This window comes from Hyperolius riggenbachi, chromosome 3, assembly GCF_040937935.1.
Source record: "Hyperolius riggenbachi isolate aHypRig1 chromosome 3, aHypRig1.pri, whole genome shotgun sequence".
Taxonomy (NCBI): Eukaryota; Metazoa; Chordata; class Amphibia; order Anura; family Hyperoliidae; genus Hyperolius; species Hyperolius riggenbachi.
The window spans coordinates 112,379,397-112,403,895 of record NC_090648.1 but is presented as its reverse complement, the minus strand read 5'-3'; the positions used below and the strand labels follow the sequence as shown (position 1 = coordinate 112,403,895).

The window sequence follows — 24,499 nt, the reverse complement described above, 5'->3', positions numbered from 1 at the left end:
TAAATTATTTAGTCTGTGTCTGTCCATTGTAAAATATTTCCTCTCCCTTACTGTCTAAAATGTATCACAGATGCAGGGGGGTAACTAAAGGGGGGCAGCCCCTGCGATCGCAGGGGGCGGGCCAGAGGTGTGTGTGTGTGGGGGGGGGCGCAACTACTAACCTCCCCTTCCTTTGCTACAGGGAACTATAATCCAGATCATGTGTTTTTGTGTCCACACTTATCGGTATGAAGATCATGATGGCCACAGTTTTATGACCCTTGTGAGATGGGCCCCAAGGCCCATGCTCTTGTGGAAGGATTTTGCATAATAAACAGCCTAGGGTACGCCTCAGGCAGGGAACACACTTGACTGTTTTCGTACGCGTTTTCTGCACAGAAAAACTCAGAGAACTCATGTTAATCAATGGGCTAGTTCACACTTTCACGCGCAGAATTCTGCATCATGATTCTGTACATTTTGTCAGTTTTCTGTATCAATTACATCAGCTGCTGTGAAAAAATGTGCGCGTATTTCCGCAAAGAAACACACTTGGTGTGCAGAAAAAGTATGCAGAAAAACGTGCGCAGAAAATCGAAAAACATGAGTGTTCCCTGCCTCAGTGAGAGGGTGGGACTACATAACAATATACAGCAATATATAGCTATAGAAAGTGTTTCTGATGCTAACACCAGGATATTTAATGTAAAAGTGGGTATCCTGAATAATTTTGCTATAAGTTGTTACAGTTCCTCTTTAACAATGTATCCGCCGACATGCCAATAAGTGAGAATGTATGAAACATAACAGAGTATGGCTCTATACACTTCAGTATCTGCCTATTGGACTCCTTTGATGGCAACATACATATTGGATTTTTTGTCAGGTTTTATTCCAAAGCCTATATAAAACCTGCAATTACAGATGTTTTGCTACTGATGCTGCAGAACTGAATGTTAGTGCAGCAAGCTGATATTATTAAATCAGGTCATCCCCCGTAGTGTAGCAAAATAGCAGATCTGTACTGTAACAGGTCATAAACTGCATGTATGGCAGGAGGCCAGATATGCAACAGATTTGCTCATGAGCTGACAGATATGAGGGGTTTGGACAAATGCCGAGCTCCCTGGTCATACAGGCAACAATGGAAACTGTCGTACAAGAGCCAGGTCATCACACCAGATTTGACTCTTGAATGATTCCGCCTTCCATTCTGCCAGAAAGATATCTGAGAAGAGGACGAGTGGGTGGAAGGATTGCAGGAAACCTATTCATGCATTGGGACAGTCACTCTGAAATAAACCTCCTCAGATTGCCTACCTGTATCAGTTCAACACGCTGAGGACAAACCTTGGATAAATGGTGAAATGTCTTCATAAATACTAAAAAAAAACAAGATGCATTTAGCTTATTTCAGCTCTTTCAATTTTGTCTGCTAAGTTTTCTCCTAGGTGATATTTTTTACACCTTGTCAATAAAATGCCATTTAAAGAGATCCACTCGCCACTTATTTTTCCTCGTTTCTAATAGCTATAGGAGCTGCCTTGTTCCCCTCCCCCCCCCCCTTCTAGCTGCCCATTATTTATCCAGAGGAAGGTGTAAAGATAGTATATGTAACTAATGCAAACCCTTTGAAACAGAATCCGAGGTGAAAATAAACTGATGAGATAAACCCGAGGTCCCCAAACGTTTTGGATCGAGGGCCAGGTCAACATACTTCAGACTGCTGGGGAGCCGGAGTATACATAAAATGATGTCTCTGCGGGCCAGACAGTGAAGCATACCCAGGTGACAACCTGAAGTCCATTTGGACAGCAGTGTCACCTGATGGGGAATTTGATTGGAAACCAGCGAATGGCTGCTTTCTGGCTTCCATGTGGATGAGTGGTGCCAGCACTGCTATTCTATTTGTGCACCACCACCAATATTTAAAGATTAGCTGACCACGTCTATAAGTAATACATTTTGTGTGTGGGGGGCCGGTAGAAAAGCCTCAGGGGGGCGCATTCGGCACGCAGGCCTTAGTTTGAGGACCACTGAGATAGAGGGTTAGAAAAAGGTCAATAGTTTGTGTATTTTATCTCCCTCTGCTCTCAGAAGTTGTATTCTGCCAGGAAAACTTTTATGGCTATAATCTGCTTATCAGTGATGTTTACTATATTCTTGACATGCTACCTGCAAGAGAAAAACTCTCACTTCCATTCCATTCCCACCCCTGCTGATGAAAGGGGTTTTTTTTTGCACTATGCTAATGTGTGCAATAAAATAATTACATCAGTCCTTATCTGCCTGAAACAAGAAAACACCCAAAATAATTTGGACAGTACTTTTTCACCTACTTTTTGGTACTTTTTGATTGCAGAGTGCTGAAAAGTAATTTTAAACAGAAAATGAAAATGTATCTCTTAGGAAAAAACTCAGGAGAAAAAGTTAATTGCATATGGGCCTTCCTCTCTATGTACAATGATATCATGCGACACCTGTACACAAACTCCAGCTGATCATGAATGATTGTTTCAGGTGAGACAAATGCATGGTGGTTCAGCAGGGTTTGTAGGTTCATGGAGTGTGAACTCTAAAGTGCCAGGACATCTGTGCCTATAGGCTCCTGTGAGGTAAATCCGGACCTGGTTGCAGGCCTTCAGCCCCTATATTGTGTTAATTGTTAAATAAAGAAAGTGAGATTGCGATCAGATAGACAGTTTCACTGCTAGCCACTCAGATGTATTTTCAGTTGGTGGATGAAGCACAAAAAACGCCCATTTTCTTCCCTACTGAAACAGTACAGCAAGAGAGTAGCCATCTGACCTGAACCATCGTGGCTTTCTCTTTTGGATGAAGGCATCAGTGATGATGAGCAAAAATGCCGATATTCTTTTCACAATAACTGTCACAGAAATAATGTAAAATTCGACTTTCGAGTGAAAATGCCTTTGAAAATTATTTTATCGTTTTCAGATTTTTCAAATTTTTAGTGATTTTTCACTTTGAAGGGTGGGATTTTTCAAGTTTTTCGATAATCTTAGCTTTAAAAGGTAATTTCCTCTTAATTCATGAATGACAATTTAGGTGAAAACTGTGGCAATTATGGCGACATTTTTGGCTTTTTCTTTTCAGAAATCAGAAAACTTTATTTCGCCAAGCACCACTGGGTCGTGCCCGGAATTGGACTTGGCACGTACAGGGTACTGATACACGGTATACAGTAGTTACAGATACAGGACATGCAGTAGTAACAGTACATTATACAGAAAAACAGAACATTATATAACATTTATGCAGAGGGAGACAATGGCATAAGTTACAATACAATAAAAAACAACCAAAAAAGTACGCTTGAGCTGGAGCGCCGTCTATGTGCATAGTGCCTCAGTGCGTCATGGTATTGTGGGGTGGGGATGGGCATTTCCGTGGCGAGAGTTCAGGAGGTTGACAGCCGAGGGAAAGAAACTGTTCTTATGTCTTGAGGTCCTGGTGTAGATGGATCGGAACCGGAGCTTCCGGCTCGAGGGGAGCTGATTAAAGAAGCGGTAGCCTGGGTGTGAGGGGCCGTTGGCGATCTTTAATGCTCTGGTGTACAGCCTGGAGTGGTAGAGGAGGTCCAGAGTGGGAAGGGATCTCCCGATGATCCTCTCTGCAGATTTGATGACCCTCTGCAGTTTGAGCTTGTCGCTGGCGGAGGAGCTGGCGTACCAGACCAGGATGGACGAGCATAGGACGGATTCGATCGTGGCTGAGTAGAAATTTGTCAGCAGTTTTTGGGCCATACCGAACTTTTTCAGTTGGCGGAGAAAGAAAAGTCTCTGTTGGGCTTTCCTCTGTGTTGAGGCAGTGTTGGTGTTCCACCTCAGGTCATTGGAGATAGTTGTGCCCAGTAGGCGGACACTGGGGACTCTTTCCACTTTCATGCCATCCATGTGGATTGGAGGCGGGGTAGAGGCGCGCCTCCTGAAATCAACAATCATCTCCACCGTTTTTGCTGTGTTTAGGACCAACCCGTTCTCTGTGCACCAGCGGCATATGCTTTCGACCTGGTGGCGGTACGCCTTCTCATCGTTTTTGGTGATGAGACCCACAATGGTCGTGTCATCGGCAAATTTGATTACTTTTACCGAGTCCGAAGTGGATTTGCAATTGTTCGTATACAGAGAGAACAGGAACGGCGTCAGGACGCAGCCTTGTGGGGCCCCTGTGTTGGTGATCCTAGGTTGTGAGGAGATGGTGCCTAACCTAACGACCTGGGACCCGTTGGTGAGGAAGTCCGTGATCCACAGGCGTAGGGTGGGGTGGACTCCTAGCGCAGCGAGATTGTCCTGAAGTATTTTAGGGCTGATGGTATTGAATGCTGAGCTGAAGTCCAGTAGGAGAATCCTGGCGTAGGAGTCCGATCTATCCAGGTGATCATAGACGTGCTCCAAGCAGATGTTGATGGCGTCATTTGTGGACCTGTTCGCTCTGTACGCGAACTGGTGCGGGTCCAGCAGTCCCTCAGTAGAGTGCTTAAGGAGGGGTAGCACCATGCTTTCAAAAGCTTTCATGATCACAGATGTAAGTGCCACGGGCCTGAAGTTGTTGAGGTCGAGGATGCCCTGCTTTTTGGGGACAGGGATAATGGCAGACCTCTTGAAGCACGCGGGAACTTTGCCTTACTGGAGGGACCTCGTGAAGATGGAAGAGAGGGTGGAAGCGAGCTGACGAGCACAGGTTTTCAGGCAGGCTGGCGACACACCGTCCGGACCTGAGGCTTTCCTACCATTTAGCCTTAGCAAGTGTTTCAGTACAACCGCCTCCCTCACTGACGGTGGGGGTGAGTAACCTAGGGCTACAGTGGCAGATTGTGCAGGTGGCTGTGGGAGTCCTGCAGGTGCTGGCTGACTCTCGAATCTGCAGTAGAAGTCACTGAGACTCTCGGCAAGCTCAGAGCTCGGTGTGGCATGCTGAGGAGGGGGCTTGTAGTTGGTGGCAGCCTTCAACCCTTTCCACACGGCTCGTGAGTCGTTTGAGGAGAGGTTCTGTTCCAGATTTTCCGCGTAGCACCTCTTAGCAGACCTCAGTTCTCTGTTTAGGTCGTTTCTTGCCTTCTTGTATTCTTCCTGGTTGCCGGACTTATGTGCGGCTTCTTTGCTACGTCGTAGTCGTCGTAGTCTTTTTGAGAACCACGGTTTATCATTTGGATACAGTTTGAAGGTTTTTGTTGGGATTCGAAAATTGACATTGCAAAAATAGAATATATTTTCACAAATATATTTTTGAAGTTGAAAAAGCATTTTCAATGCGAAAATGACTGGTGAAAATTTGCAAGCAACACTGGAAGTCATACAGTTGTGTAGGTTCATATGAAGATAGCAAACGCTCCCATGTTTCCCAGTTAGTGCTGGAACGATCATCTGTGTCCATACAGTAAGCGCGTAAAATGGTTTCACTAAAGGCATTAGTAGACTGAGTCGGGATTGTGAATTCCGAGGACAAGACTTTCAGCTTCAAGCAAAATTGAGAATTGTTGTATAAGCAGAAATGTCCCGTCCCATGGAGGGTTTAATTTCAGTTACTGGAAAGATGAGAAATAAGCGTTTGTTGAAAGGAAGTCTCTGGAGGATTTCTGGGAAACATGAGCCATCCATGTAGCTTCCTAGCGAGTGACTACATACAGCTAGACTACTCACCTATAAATACACTGCTGTGTGGCGCAAGGTCATAAAGAGTCAGACTCCAATCATTGGTTTTACTGAAGAGGGTCGGCACTGTTGTAACACAGCCATAAAGTGATCATCACCCAGTATTCCATAGGAGGAACTATACTTCGTTATAAATCTGTCCGGCTTATTGCCTCATTCACTTTTCAAAGAAAATGAGCCAGTTACGCATTCCAAAATGCCCATTTAATTACATGAAAGATACAAATTAGTCTTCCAGACGGGTCATAGATGAATAGTAAGTGAGAACACTGAACAAGCGATCCTGCAACAGAGTTTTCATAACTTGCCTGCTATTAGGTGGAAGAACATGTGTCATTTTTTACCTGATTTGCAGGTCAAACTGGGCCATAAGCTGGGTTTCCTGAATGAAACTCCATATTAACTGAAAAAAAGGATCATTCAATATGAAATTACTTATTAAGATGACCTATCCTGTTGTTTTTAGTGTTCATTGTCAGACTTAGGAGAAATGTGATATGAGAAAAAGAAAAGGGGCTTTACATATATTTTTGGGACACTATTTTAAGGCAAATATTTATTTTTGGATGTTACCACCCCGTTTAATGAATAAATGATTGTGTGACTACAATGACCATTAAGCAGCTGCTGGAAAAATGCTTAAAAATCAGTTTAGGACAATCACGATTTGTAAAACGAAATTAAAAAAAAAAAAGGGAAAAGTTCTTATTGCATTTATTCGTTAAACTTTTCATCATCCTCACTATGGTCCAAAATGACCATAAACAGTCTTGACACCTAAAAACAAATCCAGATCATTATTAATATATTCATGGCACGTTTTCAGGATTCAAAAGCATTATGGGCATACTGGAATACATTATGAAGGTCTTTAGAAAGCTAAGACAAAGTTTTGGCTACTGGAAAATTGGAACTCACTTTAAAGGACACTGGAAAGTTGGGATGGACTTTGAAGGGGAAACTGAAAAACTAGGCAACATTTTGTGGGTAGTGATGGGGACAATGGGAAGCTTGTCTATACTCTGGTAGGGACTGGAAAGGATGTCACACTTTGGTAGACTCTGATACTGGAAAGCTGGTGCATACTTTGGAGGGGGAGGGGTGTGGGGATCAGTGGGTAGCTTGGAAACATTTTAAACATTTTGGGGACAGTGGAAAGATAGGTTACTGCAAAGAGCCAAATAGGACACAATGTCAAACAGAGGAAGGGACAACCGTGCAGCAGCAACAGGGCTATTTCTGACCTATATGGTACCTACGCATTGGATTTACAGAGAGGAGCAAGGACAAGTAGAATGCACTCCTCTGTGAGAACAACTTGCCATAATCCAAAGATTACATTAAAGGGGACACTGGAGTGCTAGGATACTCTACAGAGGATGGCCCCGGAAAGCGGGAGTGCATTACATGGAGTATGCAACATTACACCCTGCACAAAAAAGGCCTTTGCCTGGATAGCCTGTGCTTAGAAACAGCCCTGTCAGTAAGTATGCCCTATGTTCATTTGATATGTTTGGAGGCAACAATTTTTAACATTAATGCAAAATTACTGCAAAATATTATTTTCTTTTTTATTAATTTAATTACTGTATATAATTGACCATAAGTCTAGAAATGTAGGTCTAACTCACTAAGCAAAAGTATAGGTGTCAAGTTGTACTCAAGTCAGAGCTACATTTCTGACTTGTAGCTGAGGGGTTGGAGGGCACAATTCTCTCAACCTTTACAGAACAAGCCGCAGCAGCCGGTATGCTTTATAACCCTCTTCCCACCGTCTGATATACATTGCGTAGCTTACTTTTGATATGAGAAGGTTTTCGAGGCATCCATTATCGAACAATGGCTGCAACACTGAGCACACTGAGTAATATGGGTACTGTAAGTGACATTCCCTCTTGCGGAAAATGGGATGATTCCTGGTGGTTGAGATTCCAACCACCAAGGTTCTGCAATGAGAGAGACCAGGAGCCCAATGGTGTAGTATCGGTAGGTAAAGTTGGATTGAATAGGATAGGCTATTGCAGGCTGGAACGCAAAGAAAGCCTTGCGTAGCCCGGGGCGTGCAGGCGCAGTTGCCGTCGACTTACGAGTCGACAGTAACAAAACTAGTTGGCAGCAGCAGAACGGAGGATCGTGCAGGACCGACACGGGACAGGACGGCTGCTGGGGGCTTGGGGACGCCCCAGGTAAGTTAAACTGGTTGTTTTTTCCCGAGTTGACTGTTCCTCTTTAAGGGCCAGGGGGGTTAATAGCTGCAATATTTTATGCAGTGCAGTCATTAGCCCCTCCTGGACCCAAGTCCAGCCATTTTTTGCTGGGTAGACTTATACTTGAGTCAATAAAAAATTCCAACCTAAGAGGGTCAAATTTTGTGGTCCACTTATACATGAGGTTGACTTATATTTTAGGATATTCAGTAAGTCCCAATGCATTAGTTTTAATAACTAGTGTTTTATTTACAAAGCCCGGGCAGGACCTGCTTATTCTTCTTCCCTATTTCCCTGTTCATGCAGCTTTGGGCTCTGGGACAGTTGAATTGAGTTCAGGAAGTGACACAGGGGCCCTTCTAGGAACACAGCGTAACCGTACAGTATCAGTGCGGCCGCTATCACTCGCCTTGTGCAGCGGTTTCCTTGCAGGAATTCAGTGTCTTTTATTTTTCCCCGATGCTTTGGCAGCAGCGAATGAAGGATATGCTCAGTCAGCAGCATGAAGCTCACAATATTTATGGTAACTCATTAAATCCACATGATGTATTTCAGCTATAAACTTGGCGGGCAGGCCTGGAATAAACAGTGCAGAGGATACCTAGTGCGGGGATTCGGTGTCCTGTGGATGCAGAGTGTCCTTAAAGGTCCAGCCCACTGTGGATAGGAATAGAACCTTCCAGGGGAGGTAACATATAACACATGGTTAACAAACTGGGAAGGTGGCAATGGACTCCAGTGCTGGAAATGCACAATGGCATAAAGGACTGGAAGCACTAGTGGGTGAGCCAGACAAGAAGATCATAAAGTCCAACTATAGGTAAAAGTTTTGTGGCACTCCAGAGTTTCTTTCTATCTTTGTAGAAGCTCCTATTACTGTATTATGATTATTTTTTGCCCAGAGATGAGCTTTTTTTTACATTCAGGTGCAGTACGGCCGCACTCGTGCAGGAAGAGGAACGCAGCCAGGGCTGTGACTGCAAGCTAGATAACTAGAGATTACGGTGTTGGGAACCCTGGGGTCCCTCTTAGTCTAATAGCAATCAGTGTGTGATGACTGGGGTGGGAAGGATGGAGGGGTGCACTTTGGTGTCTCAGCCTTGGGTGCTGGAGTACTTTGTACTGTCTCTGAATGCGGCCACGATAACATATCCGACAAGCTTTTGTCAGATATATTCTATGGGTCTGCGCTTTGCAACGATGGGGGCGAAGAAAACATGAGAAGTCGATGGACTATTCAGATGCTTCCCTCTACCTAGTTAAAGGGACCTAAACTGAGATGGATATGGATTTTTCCTTTTAAAATAATACCAGTTGCCTGACACTCCTGCTGATCCTGTGTCTCTAATGCTTTTAGCCACAGCCCTGCAACAAGCATGCAGATCAGGTGCTCTGACTGAAGTCAGACTGGATTAGCTGCATGCTTGTTTCAGGTGTGTGATTTGGCCACTAGAGAGAAAGGATCCGCAGACCAGACTTGGTTTAGTGAAAAAGCGTCCGTTTTTTATTAGAAAAATCCACATGACAAAAAGTAGTGCAATATAAGATAAAGAGATCAGTAGGACTGCCAGGCAACTGGTATTGTTTAAAAGGAAACAACCCTATCCTTCACAGTTAAGATTCCCTTTAAGTATACTCAGGGCCAGATTTGTACTCTTTACCTCCCAAGGCCACTGTCACCAGCCGCCCGCCAGCCGCCCCCCTTCAGTATAGGTAGCGTGATGACCCTTCCCTCCAGTATAGGTAGCCTGATGACCTCTCCCCCTTTCCCTCTAGTATAGGTAGCCTGACGACCCCCCCAATATAAGTAGCCAGATGACCCCTCCCACTTTCCCTCCAGTATAGGTAGTCAGATGACTCCCTTAATCCCTACTTTCCCCCCCCCCTTTCAGTATAGGTAGCCAGCTCACATGCACACCGCAGCAGCCATCAGTGTCACAAACATCTCCACTCATCTCCAGTGCACAAGCTTCCTCTTCCTTTCCGTCTCCAAAGCTGCCCAAGTCCATAGCCGCCAGCCACAATGCAAACGTGCACAGTGAGCAAGGTGGCTGCTGCACAGGCAGCTGGCAGCAGAGTACTGCAGTCAGGCACTCGCCTGATCTCCCTACATTGCAGGAAGTGCAAGCTTGCAAATGCTGCACCATTTTAGCCTGCTGCTTTGGTTCCCTTGCTCCTGTGGTGTCCTAGGCCATGGCCTTGGTGACCTTGGCCTAAATCCGGCCCTGAGTATACTGTTTCACTTTTCCATTGGGGCCACCTCAGGTACACTTTAGTTTAGCGGTAAACATAGTGGTGGTGATGTCACCATCAATGGGCATAGCTTCCAACTGTCCTTTTTTTTGGAGGAACAGTCCCTCTTTGGGAACCCAATCCCTCTGTCCCTCTGTCTTCTTCATTGGTCCCTCCTTCAGGACTGATTTACAAATCTATGGAAATATATGTATTTTTCTCCTGAAAAATGTTTTCATTGACTCTAAGTTTTATTCCCATTATTTACATTGATATATTTCATACTTTGAAATGTTATTATGAAATTGAACTAATGGTGATAGAAAGGACCACTGTGGCTTGAACGACAAAACTACATTGTTTGCTTATGAATTCTTTGTTATGTGTGTGACTAGGGGTGTGGCTGGGCATGATAAGAGGTGTGGCAGGGGTGAGTCTTACAGTGTCCCTCTTTCTTTATTCAAATTCTTTCTTATTTCTAACAGGATAGAGAATTCCAAAGCTGATACAAACAATAGTAGTGCTCTCTGCCTGGTTGTGCAGTCTTGCAGGGGCATGTGTATTATAAGACTGGAGTGATTTACAAATACTTTGACAGATAAAAAAAAATTCATTCATAATTATTCTAAATGCTTACCTAGATGTTCTCCGCAAATCCTGCTTGCTGAATGTGAATGAATGTGCATTTGGTAATAGGAGCATCATGTTTATAATTGTGATGTGCAGTCATGCCCTTTGTCAGGTCTTTGAAAGCTTGGTGCTGATAGTGATTGCCTTCCTAAAGCTAGCCATACATCTACTGATGATGGGCAGATTCGACCAAGAGACAAATCTCTCTCTAATCAAATCTGATTAGAGAAAGATCTGTCCGCTGCCCATACACCGCAGGCCAATTCCCGATTGATTTCACGTTGAAATCGGTCTGGAATCGGCCTTGTGACCAGGGATGAGCTTGACTGCCTCAGGTGTGCAGCTGGGAGATGAGGGGATACTTTCCCACAATGCCGCTGGCTTCTAAGCGTATCATGTCTTGCATGCGGCCTATTGGACGCGTTGCAAGAGTCACTAGCGCACACTTCCTCCTTCCGGCTTGAAGGAGGCCGCGTGCAGTAGGCCGCGTGCAAGACCTGATACGCATAGAAGCCAGCGGCATTGTGGGAAAGTAACCCCTCGTCTCCCAGCCGCACACCTGAGGCAATTAAGCCTCATTTTAATGATGAATTCGAGTAGCTCACTGCTCGTGAGCACTCATGAGCTCATCCCTGCTTGTAACGCCGCATCCGACCACCTCGCCGGCCCAATGCTTTCTTCCTAATGTTAAGTGTCCCCCCAGTGCCCAGTGCATGTTATACAATAGCTGTGCGTAACCTCTGCTTGTCTCCCGTGGCTCTGTGCGCACTCTGTTCTTAATACACGCGCCACGTGGTTGCCTGGTAACGTCGCCACGTGTATGACATCTGACGTCATACGTGCACACTAGGCAACCTCGTAATGTATAACATGCACTGGGCACCAGGGGGGACACTTAACATTAGGGGAGACAGCGCCAGGGGTTTTGTTGCGTTTATTGATCACCCCAAAATTGCACGCCGTTACCAACGCGCACCCGATCAAGCAAGTCGGCCCAACATCTTGCAGCATGCGCTATCGACTTATGCAACCAATTTCATCCTTAAATTGGTTGCATTGTCCGTCAGGCATGATTTTTATCCAATTCGATTATAATCCAATCTGATGGTCGATCGGATGCCAAGTCGTCTGATGTACGGCTACCTTAAAGGGATACTGTAGGGGGGTCGGGGGAAAATGAGTTGAACTTACCCGGGGCTTCTAATGGTCCCCCGCAGACATCCTGTGCCCGCGCAGCCACTCACCGATGCTCTGGCCCCGCCTCCAGTTCACTTCTGGAATTTCAGACTTTAAAGTCAGAAAACCACTGCGCCTGCGTTGCCGTGTCCTCGATCCCGCTGATGTCATCGCAGGCACTGCGCAGGCCCAGTATGGTCTGTGTCTGCGCAGTACACTCCTGGTGACATCAGCGGGAGCGAGGACACGGCAACGCAGGCGCAGTGGCTTTCTGACTTTAAAGTCTGAAATTCCAGAAGTGAACTGGAGGCGGGGCCAGAGCATCGGTGAGTGGCTGCGGGGGCACAGGATGTCTGCAGGGGACCATTAGAAGCCCCGGGTAAGTTCAGCTCATTTTCCCCCCGACCCCCCTACAGTATCCCTTTAATAGTAAAGTATTCCCCTTACATGTCATAGCAATGCCTCACTCCCACCACCCTTCACAAACTATCTCGAGAGGAAAAAAAATATTTCCCTTCCATGTCCTAATAGTCCCCCTTCTACCCACCTAACTGTGAGAATCTGCTCAGCTGCCTGTGCAGACAGGCAGCTTTTTGACCACTGTTCAGGTCTGCATTCTGCAGGTCTCTTTAAGAGAGACTTTTTGTCAGTATTGCAGCTTGCTGCTGAGGAATTTGCATACATTCATTATGCAAATCCCCTACCTGCCTCCTGTGATGACTAGCAGTATAAAGGTTGGGATTACCCACAGTCCGTTGCTGGTCATTCCTTCAGGGTTTGTAGTAAACACTCCTAGAGAGTGTCAGCCATGCTACTTCTTGTTGAAGTTATCTTAGAGTAATTCTGGGGACTGCACTAGGCAGTTTCTTTAGTGCCGTTAGGATTGCTTATCTGTTTGTTTGTCTGTTGCGACTGTCCTGTCCCAGCGGTGGTCGATAGGAAGTCGTTCTGTGTGTCTGGGTGCTAACCGGAACAGCGGTTGTTACTGGTAGCCCCTTCTGATCTGTCTTCCCTGGATCGCACTCGCCTTGCGCTAGTGCTGTGGATCCTTCTGTTCTGTCTACCTGGATCGCACTTGCCTTGAGCTAGTGCTGTGGATCCTTCTGATCTGTCTTCCTGGATCGCACTAACCGCTAGCGGTAGCGGCTGTGGATCTTTCTGATCTGTGTTTCTGCTTGGATCACACTTGCTCTGACGGAAGAGCGGTGGATCCTTTCTGCCTAGTTCCTGTTTCACGTTTGTCTGTCTTGTCTGATACGAACGCTTGCTGTAGGCTCGGTGAGGTAACCGTTAAGCAAGCGCTCGCGTTCTCTGTTTCGTGTTTGTCTGTCTTTGGTTAGTTAGGCGTGCTTGTCTCTGTTGTGCGTAACACGCGGAGACCGCGCACGAACGCGTGCACTGTTGCAAATGAGTGCGGTGTTTGCGTTCAGCTAGCGTTTGTTATTTTCCTTATCTTTCTCTTTGTATGATTTGCTGTGCCTTTGCTACCCTGGTGCTCTGTCCTGCTCAGTCTTGTGTCGCTATTGGCAATCGCCATTCTTGCGATTGCGTTTCCTACTTCGTTTCCGCCGTTGTGTGTTCGCCGTTGCTGGGTGGCGACTAGTTTGGTGGGCACACATTGGTTCTGTCCCTTTGCTCTGTTCCCTGTGGGCTATCCAGCCCTGCCTGATTGTACCTTGTCCTGGATCTGTACAATTCCCATTTGGCATCTGTGGCTGTGCAGCGGCTGTGTTCGCCTGCACTCCACAGCGCCATCTGCCGGTGGGAATTGCCCTCTGCGGGTGCATAGCACCTAGCCTGGGTGTCCTCTATTATACGCTTGTGGAGGAAATCCGCCGCGTCAGCGCACGTCTGGTGCGCTGACCACGGAGACGATCCCACATTCGTTACACTAACCATAACTTCCCCCAACCCCAAAGGTCCAAAAATATTCAAGTTCTTACTAGTTTTAAATACAAAATCCCTGAAAAATACGACTATAGATCTCCCTTTACAATCTCAGTTGTTACTTAAAGAGCAAACCCCACGTTCTAACACAGCATACACTGGCATAGTCCCCATAAGTTCATGTTATTCTGTGGGCAGAGTGCATAGTTAAGTATGATACACAAGAAGGGAGGGCCAAGCCAAAGGCTTACAATCTAAAGGGAGGGGTGGGTGACACAACAGGAGGAGGGCTGCATTGAGACATTCTCAGGGGACGGGAGAGTTAGGGCAGCGGTGAGGTAAGGCAGGCCTCCTTGAAGAGGTGAGTTTTGAGAGCTTGTTTGAAGGTGTTGAAGGAGGGGGCTAGCCTGATGGGCAGTGGGAGAGAGTTTCACAGGATGGGGGCAGCTCTAGTAAAGTCCTGCAGTCGTGCATGGGAGTGTGAGTTTCGATATTTCTGTGACAAAAAAATGTGGCTGTGAAATTGGGAAACCTTTATATTTCTAATGTCTAATGCTAGTTTCACACTGGCGAGTTGCTTTTCACATCCTGTAAAACAGGATCGTAATGGAAGGGAAAAGTCATAATGTATGCCCACGACTCCTACATACATACAGTACATGAAAAATATGATTCACTGCAACAGTAAATGAAATGCGCACATTACCACAGAGCATGCATCACATTATTCCAACGGATTCCGCCATGTTTGCCGTGTGATTATATTGTCGAACGCAACATGTCAGTCTGAAAATAGGCTAGTAGCCTAATTGTTATGTGAGTAGAAATGTTATATTGTTGAAAGTACTGGTATGTGGGTGCACATGGTGTGGTGTAATCATATGTAGACCGTTTATCGGTGTACTGCAGACTTTAAGCCTCAGCATTGATGTGTTTTGAATGGTGTCATCAAGATATCAGACTTCCTGTTTCCTAGTTTTGGAGGGCTTTTCCCTGAAGAAAGCAATGCACAGCACCACTATTATACACACGATTGGAATGGTTCCATTTAAAATTTTGACAGAATTGGCAGCTCAGCCAAAATGGCTGTTAACCATCAAAAGGCAACTAACTGGATTATTATGCTTCACCCCAACAGACCTTAGTAATTTCCTTGGATCGGATTCCAGTCACGACCCTCTCCCCTACCTGCATTGCTTCAGGCCTTACTTCATGTGGTTGTCAGTGTCAGAAGACATTAAATGCACGGAGATATCTTTGATGCAGATTGCAGAATTGCTTCACCCATGGGAAGCTGCAGTATCCCCAGCAATGGTTATACAGTTCAATTGCAACTTATATTCCTCAGCTAATGAGCACAGCTAACACTGTCCATCTGTACGCCTGCCAAGTGCATGTCATTTTCTGGACACTCCCACTGCCAAGATTTCATTTTCCAGTTTCTGCATTACTATTGCCTCTAGAGACATCACTGCTTTTCATTCAGTATCGATACGTAATTTTTATCAGTTGTCATATAATAATATATTTTGCAGACTGCTTTCATCTGAAAACGTAGGGGCCATTAGGTATCGGGCTTACAGACACGTTATATATCTTATGCTATGCATAAGCAGGATTTATCTTATGCTATGCTATAAAGCAGGATTTAGAGGATGATTGAATTAAAAAATGTTGAGCAGTCTATAAATCAACATTGTTTGCGTCATCCTTTATTCCCTTGTCATAGGAGTCAGGTCAGGGTCATTAAACGTTTACTGTTAGAGCACAAGAATGTATGTAGCAATCCAAATCTCATAAATGCAGCCACTGAATGTAAACCTACAGTAATATGTGATAGATTTATTCATTTAAAGAGACTCTGAAGTCTCTGGAGATTCTGGAGTTTTCAGCCGCGGGGATGCAGCGTTTTAGGAGCGGCAATTATGTGAAAGAGGTTTTTAAAGTAAAAACCTCATTTTTAGTAGACTTCAGAGTCTCTTTAAATGTAGACTGTGAAATAATGGGCTTTGTAAATAGTAATAGCCTTCTCTTTTGTATCATGTTAGTGACCCTGAAGCCAAAAAAAGTGTGCATAAAAAAGAGGCGAGGAAAAATGGGCTCCCAGTTTCATTAATACAATCATCATTAACATCTACCGATTCTCTTTGTTTTTAAAGTGTAAATAGTGTAAATTATCGTAATAAAATATTGTTATATATTAACAATATTTTACCACAACTTAATCTAACCTTACTCTCGCACAGAACCCTTCCTTCCTAACACCTAACCCTAAAACTACCCTTCCTGATGTCTAACCATAAAACCACTTTTCCTGATGCCTAACCCTAAAACTACCCTTCCTGATGTCTAACCATAAAACCACTTTTCCTGATGCCTAACCCTAAAACTCCCCCACTGAAGCCTAAAACCCCTCTTCCTGATGCCTAACCCTAAAACTCCCCTCCTGAAGCCTAAACCCCCCTTCCTGATGCCTAACCCTAAAACTCCCCTCCTGAAGCCTAAACCCCCCTTCCTGACGCCTAGCCCTAAACCCCCCCTTCCTGATGCCTAAAACTCCCCTTCCTGACGCCTAACCCTAAAACCCCCCTTCCTGACGTTCCATTAAGAAAAGGATGGAAGGATGGTAATTTTATGGGCACTGCTGTGTGTTGATTCTTGCAACTCTAATTGGATTTCCAGGACAATATTCTAACATGTAAGGATCCAGACTGTAAATAAACAGTTTACTATTAAAAATATTAAAAAGTGTATACAAGCTCCTCAAAATCAAAATCCTTATGGGAAGCTTTTGTTATACGGGTTCAGTGTGTTTGTGCCAGTGAGAAGTTTATGGCCTATTAATAATTTGTTTGTCCCTTACAAATGTATTTTTATTTCTGTGTAAACAAAAAATTACTTATTTGTGCCCACAAAACTAATTGATACAGGTTATGGTCATTTTCTCTTCTCCGGGGTGTCAAAATTGCCAGAAACAGCCCGGGGGGAACTATGTGATGATCATCATTTATAAAAATATTGCCTTCTCTGTGGTTCCGCCGAAACAACATGCAAAATTTCAACATACTCAGTTTCTACAATAAAAACTTTAGGACTGTGTATGAACAGCTCAAGTAATATATACTGGGCCCGATCCAGTTCACTTTTTCTCCTACAGTTTTTTCTAAGGGATACGTTTTCATCTTCTGCTTAAAATAACTTTTCAGAACTCTGGAATTAAACAAAATACTAAAAAAGTAAGAGAAAAAGTACTGTCAAAATTAATCGGGGTATTTTCTTTGCTGCGGGTGGCTTAAAAAGCATTTTATTGATAAAGTGTGAAAATATCACCAAGGAGAAAACTTAGGAGAAAAAGAGAATTCGATTGGACCCACCGTTTAAAAAATAGGATTTTATTTTAGTCTCCTAAACTAGAAAATCCATTTAGCCAGAAAAAAATGTGTAACAATGGAATACTCCTAATTTCTAAGAAATAACAATGTGCAATATTCTTCTCCTCAGGTCTGGAAGTGTTCTCGACCACTGGACTGAGATTTATAACTTTGTGGAGCAGCTCACTGAGCGGTTTATTAGGTGTGTATGATTCAAAAATGCCTGTTCTGTTCCCAAAGTACCGATCCCCTCATTATTCCCCATGCCTTCTTTGTTTTTTCAATTGTTATGAAGCTAGGTATACCCTATGCACATTTTTTTGTTGTTGGTTTTTTATAGATTAGGTGTTTGTTCTGATTATTATTAATATTACTGATTTGTGTAGTCACGGGGATAAATGAGGGCAAAATAGATAAAACACATTGCTACAGCACATTTTGCACAGGTGGTGTCCTATGTATTGTACAGTTACTGGAGGTTGATTGTAAATCAAACTCTTTTTTTTTTTTTTTTGCTCAAATTAGCAGATAACATGAACCTTTCATCAGCAGGGGGTGGAGATATTGGACACTATGGTTCAAAGAATTTACAAAAGTTACAGATACTATCTTCACACCTTCCATTGGATAAATAATGGGCAGCTAGAAGGGGAGGGGGGAACATGGTATCTCCTATAGCTATTAGTGGTGTAATGTGGCATTTAAAACCATCATACTAAGAAAATTGCTATCATTTTTTTTGAGCTGGTATGATGGGTTTTAAGAGTCACATTTTAGTTGACTTGAATTGTAAACAAGACTTCTTGTTTAAAACTCGAGTATTTTTAAGTAGGGGGACTGTTAGTCAACATAAATGCTAAAAAGTTAGCCAATACAGCAACACCAAGATAGAATAGAAGAGAGGACCCTGCCCATGTGAACATAGTCTAAGGCAGGGTTGTCAAACCCAATCACTAAAGGGGCCAAATATTTGCCTGCTCCAGTGCTGCTTCGGGTCTCCTCTGATCTTCTTGACAGCCACACGCTCTATGCTGCACACTTCCGACCCCTGAGGCATGTCACATGATCGGGAGGAGGTAAGGAAGCACAGAGTATGCAACTACCAGGAAGAACAGAAGAGACTTGACGCATCGCTGGAGCAGGTAAACATCACACTACTCCACTACCCTGCTTTGTGGGGAGATGGGGGGTAGTATGTGTGTCTTACCAGTTACGGGGGAGGGGGGTGAGGGGCAGGTTGGTAGGCCTTTGTGTTTGACACTGGGCTCTAAGGGAATAAGCCTTGGACACAGGAGGTAAGCTGTAAATGAGTCAGAACTATGTGATTTATGTATAGCTAGTTGGAAGCTGTTATAATATAATAAGCTGTTATAGGTTAGACCATGTGAGATGTCACCTATGCAGAGAACCTGCCAACAGCCTGTCCAAATTAGTCCAGTTTCCTAAACGATAAATAAAAGACAACGCAAATGAGAAACAGTGAGATAAGGTTTCTAATGAGGTTTTACTACAGAACGTTCAAAGGGTCATAACTTCTGTATCCTTTTCAGCTAAGCAAAGCTGAGTGTGGATTATAAACAGCAGCACTGACAGTCTGATACAATCTTAAAAATAAAGATACGAAATTGAAAATAAAAATAAGACTCTTTTCTATACTGCTAATGTTTTATTTATCATCCATACTATACATACAACTCATAATCTTATAAGTTTATTTTCACTTCAGGCTCCCTTTAAAGTGTACCAGAGCTCGAGGACCTAAAAAGAGTTATACATACCTGCGGCTTCCTCCAGCCCCATAAGCTCCGATCGCTCCCACTCTGCCATCCTCCATCTTCAGCAGGGCCAGTACCGGGTCCCCGCACTTCTGTCAGTCGGCTCCAGTCTGGCGTAAGAGAAGTGTGCCCTCTACGTATCTCTGCAGCAGCTGCTGGGGAGATACACAAAGAGTGCACTTCTCCTGCATAGGCTGGCTGTGACTGACAGAAGTGCGGGGACCCGATACCGGCGCTGCAGAAGACTGAGGACGGCAGCGTGGGAGTGATCGGAGCTTATGGGGCTGGAAGAAGCCGCAGGTATGTATAAATCTTATTAGGTCCCTGAGCTCTGAGTCCCCTTAACTAAAGCCTAGTTCTAAGTGAAATTATTTATTTTAGTTCTGGACAATGTGACGACACATTAAAAAGTCAACAGAATTGTAATGTTGTCTCGCACACACTAAAGGATCAAACCTGTGGAGGGAGTGCTCTACCTAGAAAAGAGGGATGACACTGTCTTGCAGTGATCAAAACAGGCAAATAGCTGGCACATCCAAAGTAAATCTTTATTGGTTCCATGTAAAAGCATAGGGCCACCGTTTTGGAGCCGCGTTGGGTCCCTTTTAATGCTGGATAGTGTAATTAATGCTGGATAGTGTAATGGTTAAGGGCTCTGCTTCTGACACAGGAGACCAGGGTTCAAATCTCGGTTCTGCTTGTTCAGTAAGCCAGCACCTATTCAGCAGGAGACCTTAGGCAAGTCTCTCTAACACTGCTACTGCCTATAGAGCACGTCCTAGTGGCTGCAGCTCTGGCGCTTTGAGTCTGCCAGGAGAAAAGCGCAATATAAGTGTATGTCTTTTTGTATCAAGGCAATAGATTTGCTCACAGGCAAAACCTGTCTGCAGCCATGTAAAACTCCTATTTCAGGAGTCAAGCTCCTCAGGACACTCGTGCAGGACAATGTCTATCAGGCAAGTGGCCGCAGGCTAAAAAGTCTTCTGGATTTTCTGTAATTTTACCTCTGCTCTTTTTCTTGAGAAATGTGATTATTTCCTATAGGAACTCCTCAGGGATTTCCTGTGTTAACCCCTCCAGGTATGACAGACAAAGAAACAAACACAGTATTTTACTGGAGTGGGAAGACCTGAAATCCCTTATGAGTTGTTGCTGCTTTCCATCACTTCCTGTACTCAAGATTACTATTTTTTCTAGTAACGCCACAAAAAAAAACAGGCTGGTCCCAGTGGCAGGAAGTAGGTGTATAATCTCTCCAACAGGGGACATCTCCTGTGGAGAGGAAGAACTTTCATCCCACAATAGAAAAAATGATAATCCAGCAGCTCATCATTATTGTGATTTTGTAAGGGGTTTAAAGTAAGAACATTTAAATGGTATGCCAAATATATAAACCAATAAGTAAATGAAATGAAATTCATGAAACGGGTTGCAGAAATGTCAGAATGGGAGAACAGCTGGTACGGTGAACTAATCTTCACTCAACTCTACTAACAGGTTTCTTGTTCTTTTTTAGCCCTCAGCTCAGAATGTCCTTTATAGTATTCTCTTCAAGTGCGAATGTCCTGATGCGCCTGACTGATGACAGGTGAGTACAGGCTGAATGGACTGGTATAAGAGGCTGGTGTGTGTAACCTGTAACCTTTAGGAGCAGTCTCTGTATTGGACATTTCACTACTTATTCTCTTATTTCTGCCACATTACCAGAAAAGGATTAAAGGAACACTATCAATACCCAATGTCATGATCGCTGCTGCAGCAGATATTGCTGGAAGTAGTAGTGCTGCAGCTCAGGCAGTTCTGATCTCTTTCCATGCAAGCTGCATAGCTTTGTCTGCCTTTCCCTGCTGTCAGCTTGTGACTGATTACCATTCACCTGTGTGGGAATCTGCATGTCTGCTCCCATTGGATGACCTCAGTATAAAGATCTGCTTCCTGCAGGACTCCTCTGGTTTTCATAGCTTCAGTTTAAGCCTGTCTTGCTGTCGCTTCAGCCCCCGATCGTGTTTCTTGTTCTAAAGATACTTTGCTGGTTTTGCATCATATATTGGTTCATTGCCCATATATATGCATACCAGCACGTTTATTATTTTCCTTGTATTCGTGTTACGTTGATACATCAGTGACGCTGATATATACGTACACGAACTGTTTATATCCTGTGTTCAGCTAGTCAGTTCTAGCACGTTGATCACCCGTGCTGAGCTAGTTATCCTGTTCCTGGTCCTGTTTGTGGATTGCGTTCATCTCTGCGAGGAGATAACGAATCCTTCTGAATCCTGTCCTGTTACCGTTTGTGGGTTGCGTTTATCTCTGCGAAGCGATAGCGAATCCTTCTGAGTCCTGTTCCCTGTATCGTTCCAGTCCTAAGTCAGTGTTCCTGCTTATGTCATATATCAGTTCATTGCCGATATATACATATGTTAGTCAGACGTTACAAATAGTTTCATTGATAGCTGTAATTGTAATACGCTAGGAAATCATACTTATTGTATATTTATCTGTGTTACATTCATCTATCTTGATCCTGCTATTTCCTGACTATCCTGTCCTGTCTTTGTGAGGCACGCCATCGCCGCAACGCATTGGCTGCCTCATTCCAGTCTGTTTTATTGTGGACGCTTGCTGTCACTAAGTAGTGGCTAATTAAGCAAGCGTTCATTCTGACTACCTGTCCTGATTTCCTCAGTTCTGGTTTATGCGCTCAGCGCTACTTTGCGCTGAGACGTTATAGCGAAAGTATTGTTTGTGGCTGTCGGATCTGCACTGGCTCTGTGCGCCACAATCTCCTATTGGAGTCAGTCCTCCCCTCCACTATACTAGGGATAGCCTGTTTCCTTGTGCTAGTGTGTGTACCTCCTTCACGTCAGCTCATGCGTTGCATGCTGACTGTGGAGAATACACCACCAAGCCTTACACCCAAGTGTTCTAAAATGACAAATAATGTCTAAGTAGCTGTGTAAACATTTTCCTACTATTCATGTTAAATAGAGGCTAAAGCTGTAATTCATTGTGTGTAGATTTTAGCTACGTTTGGAATGTCTTATTTGCAGAGGTATGAATTTGTATGAATCTATGCAGTATGACATGCTAAGAACAGTGTATCATTGAAGCAGATTATATGAAAGCAGGTATCAGGTTTCACACACACAATTACAAATGTTTATGTTGCACATAAGATACATTTCCTCTGCTCTCTGTGAGAGAAAGCTCTGCCTGGCTCTGACTGAGCTCTCTGCACACACAGGGTTAACAGATACACTGTGAGGGAATTCCCCCTCCCCTCATGGCTCACTCTGGCATCAGATTACAGCAGACTGCCATCAGAAAAGTGTTAAAGGAATTAGATAACAGTAAACAAAGAGATAAGGATTCAAATGTATACACCAGTACTTGGCAGCACTTCCCAAACATTTCCTATCTCAATTGAAAAAAACATGTTAATCGATAGTGTTCCTTTAACCACTTTGTCCTCCTTGACGTATAAAAACGTCACTCCCGGCCGCGGATTTGTTAGCCCAGGAATCAATGTATCGGGCTATGGTGCCCGATCACTGATTCCTCTCCCCCGCTGAAAAACGCTTAGAGTGACGTCATGTAAACAAACTCAAGATTGCCATCTTGTGGCCAAAAAGTAAAACTACATCTAAAAGTAAAAAAACATTACAATACACAAACATTTCCCCAAATAAAACACTATTTATAGCCCACCCTCCCAAAAATACCCACATAAAATGTTTGATTAAAAAAAAAAAAAAACATCACTATAAAAAAAAAAAAAAAAACACATCAATATTTACCTAAGGGTCTAAACATTTTAAATATCTATCTAAAGATGAAATATTTCTCCATATTATTTTTTTATAAGCTTGTAAATAGTGATGGATGCAAAACGGAAAAAATGCTCTTTTATTTCCAAATAAAATACTGTCGCGATACATTGTGATAGGGACATAATTTAAACGATGAAATAACCGTGACAAATGGGCAAATACAATACGTGGGTTTTAATTATGGAGGCATGTATTATTTTAAAACTGTAATGGCCGGAAACTGACAAATAATGAATTTTTTCATTTTTTTTCTTATTCTTACTGTTAAAATGCATTTACAGTAAGGTAGCTCTTAGCAAAGTGTACCCCCCAAAGAAAGCCTAATTGGTGGCGAAAAAAACAAGATATAGATCAGTTCATTGTGATAAGTAGTGATAAAGTTATAGGCTAATGAATGGGAGGTGAACATTGCTCGGATGCATAAAGTGAAAACGACTGAGAGCTTAAGTGGTTAAGATTAATTGGGGCCCTAGGCAAGATGGCAGTTTTTGCTCACCACTGGCTTTTTTAGTAAGATTTGGTGGGGCTAGCATCCACCGGGCCCCTAGATTATCTCCAGGCCTTAGTCAACTGCCTAGGTTTACCTTGTGGATGATCTTGTTTGCTACATTACTATGTGGCGTCTATTCCTGCCCAACCTCCCCTTCATAGGATGCACACTTAAAGTGGCACTATGGCGAAAGATTGTAAAATTTAAAATATGTGCAAACGTAAACAAATAAGAAGTACAGGTTTTCCAGAGTAAAATGAGCCATAAATTACTTTTTTCCTATGTTGATGTCAGCTGTAAGCAGTAGGCAGTAGAAATCTTACAGAAGCGACAGGTTTTAGACTAGTCCATCTCTTCATAGGGTATACTCAGATATTTATTTATTTTCAAAAGCACTTAGTGAATGGTAGTTGCTCTGTCCAACTACCAAAAAACTGTGTAGCGAGCAGGCAGGCCGGCCAGCATCATTGATGAAATCCTTTTTAGGGAATATCTTTATAAAGAATAAAAGCCTTGCTGAGAATCCCCTATTAAGAGGTGGACTAGTCCAAAACCTGTCACTGTCAGATTTCTACTGCCTACTGTAAGTGACATAACATAGGAGAAAAGTCATTTATGACTCATTTTACTCTGGAAAAAAACGTACTTCTTGTTTGTGTATGTTTGCACATATTTTAAATTTAAATTTTTTTTGCAGTAGTGAAAATTAAGTCAGTTTGCTCGGTGGGCTCGATTCACAAAAGGGTGCTAACTCTGTTAGCACGCCCAAAGCTTTTATTGATTGTGCGCAAAGTTTAGCGGTGCGCCTAAACCGTCGCACAGGGTGCGCCCGAAATGTCGCAGCGTGCAACGTTTTGGGCGCACCCGGTGCGACATTTTAGCCCGATGCGCTGTTTTAGTCGCACCCGGTGCAACGTTTCGCGCGCTCTGCACAGCGCTCAATCTATCGCACGCTAACTTCGCGTGCCAAACTTTGCGTGTCCTAAAGGGCTTTAGGCATACTAAGGGGCTTTTAGGTGTGCTAAGTAAGTTAGCACCCTTTTGTGAATCAAGCCCGATGTGTTCTGCTCACAGAAATACTCCACTGTTTCCTGTTCTCCTGCACACAAAATCACCAGCTGTCTCTCTTTCTCATAGCATCTCTCCACACAGACCTTCTTCCCTCCCAGAGTTCTCTCTACAATGATAAAAAATGTGACAGATCGTGTTATTTTAAATGTTGATTAAACACATTTAAAGTCAAC

At 43.7% G+C, this 24,499-nt stretch overlaps 1 protein-coding gene across 3 annotated transcripts in view; it reads left to right on the top strand.

The window, feature by feature from the left end:
• Positions 1–24,499, top strand: part of ANTXR1 (ANTXR cell adhesion molecule 1) — a 266,350-nt gene that overhangs the window by 63,536 nt on the left and 178,315 nt on the right. For all 3 annotated transcript variants that reach the window (XM_068274807.1, XM_068274808.1, XM_068274809.1), the window contains exons 2-3: positions 17,288–17,359; positions 20,449–20,520. In XM_068274807.1, the coding sequence (XP_068130908.1) occupies positions 17,288–17,359; positions 20,449–20,520 (144 nt within the window). The remainder of the gene's footprint in view (positions 1–17,287; positions 17,360–20,448; positions 20,521–24,499) is intronic.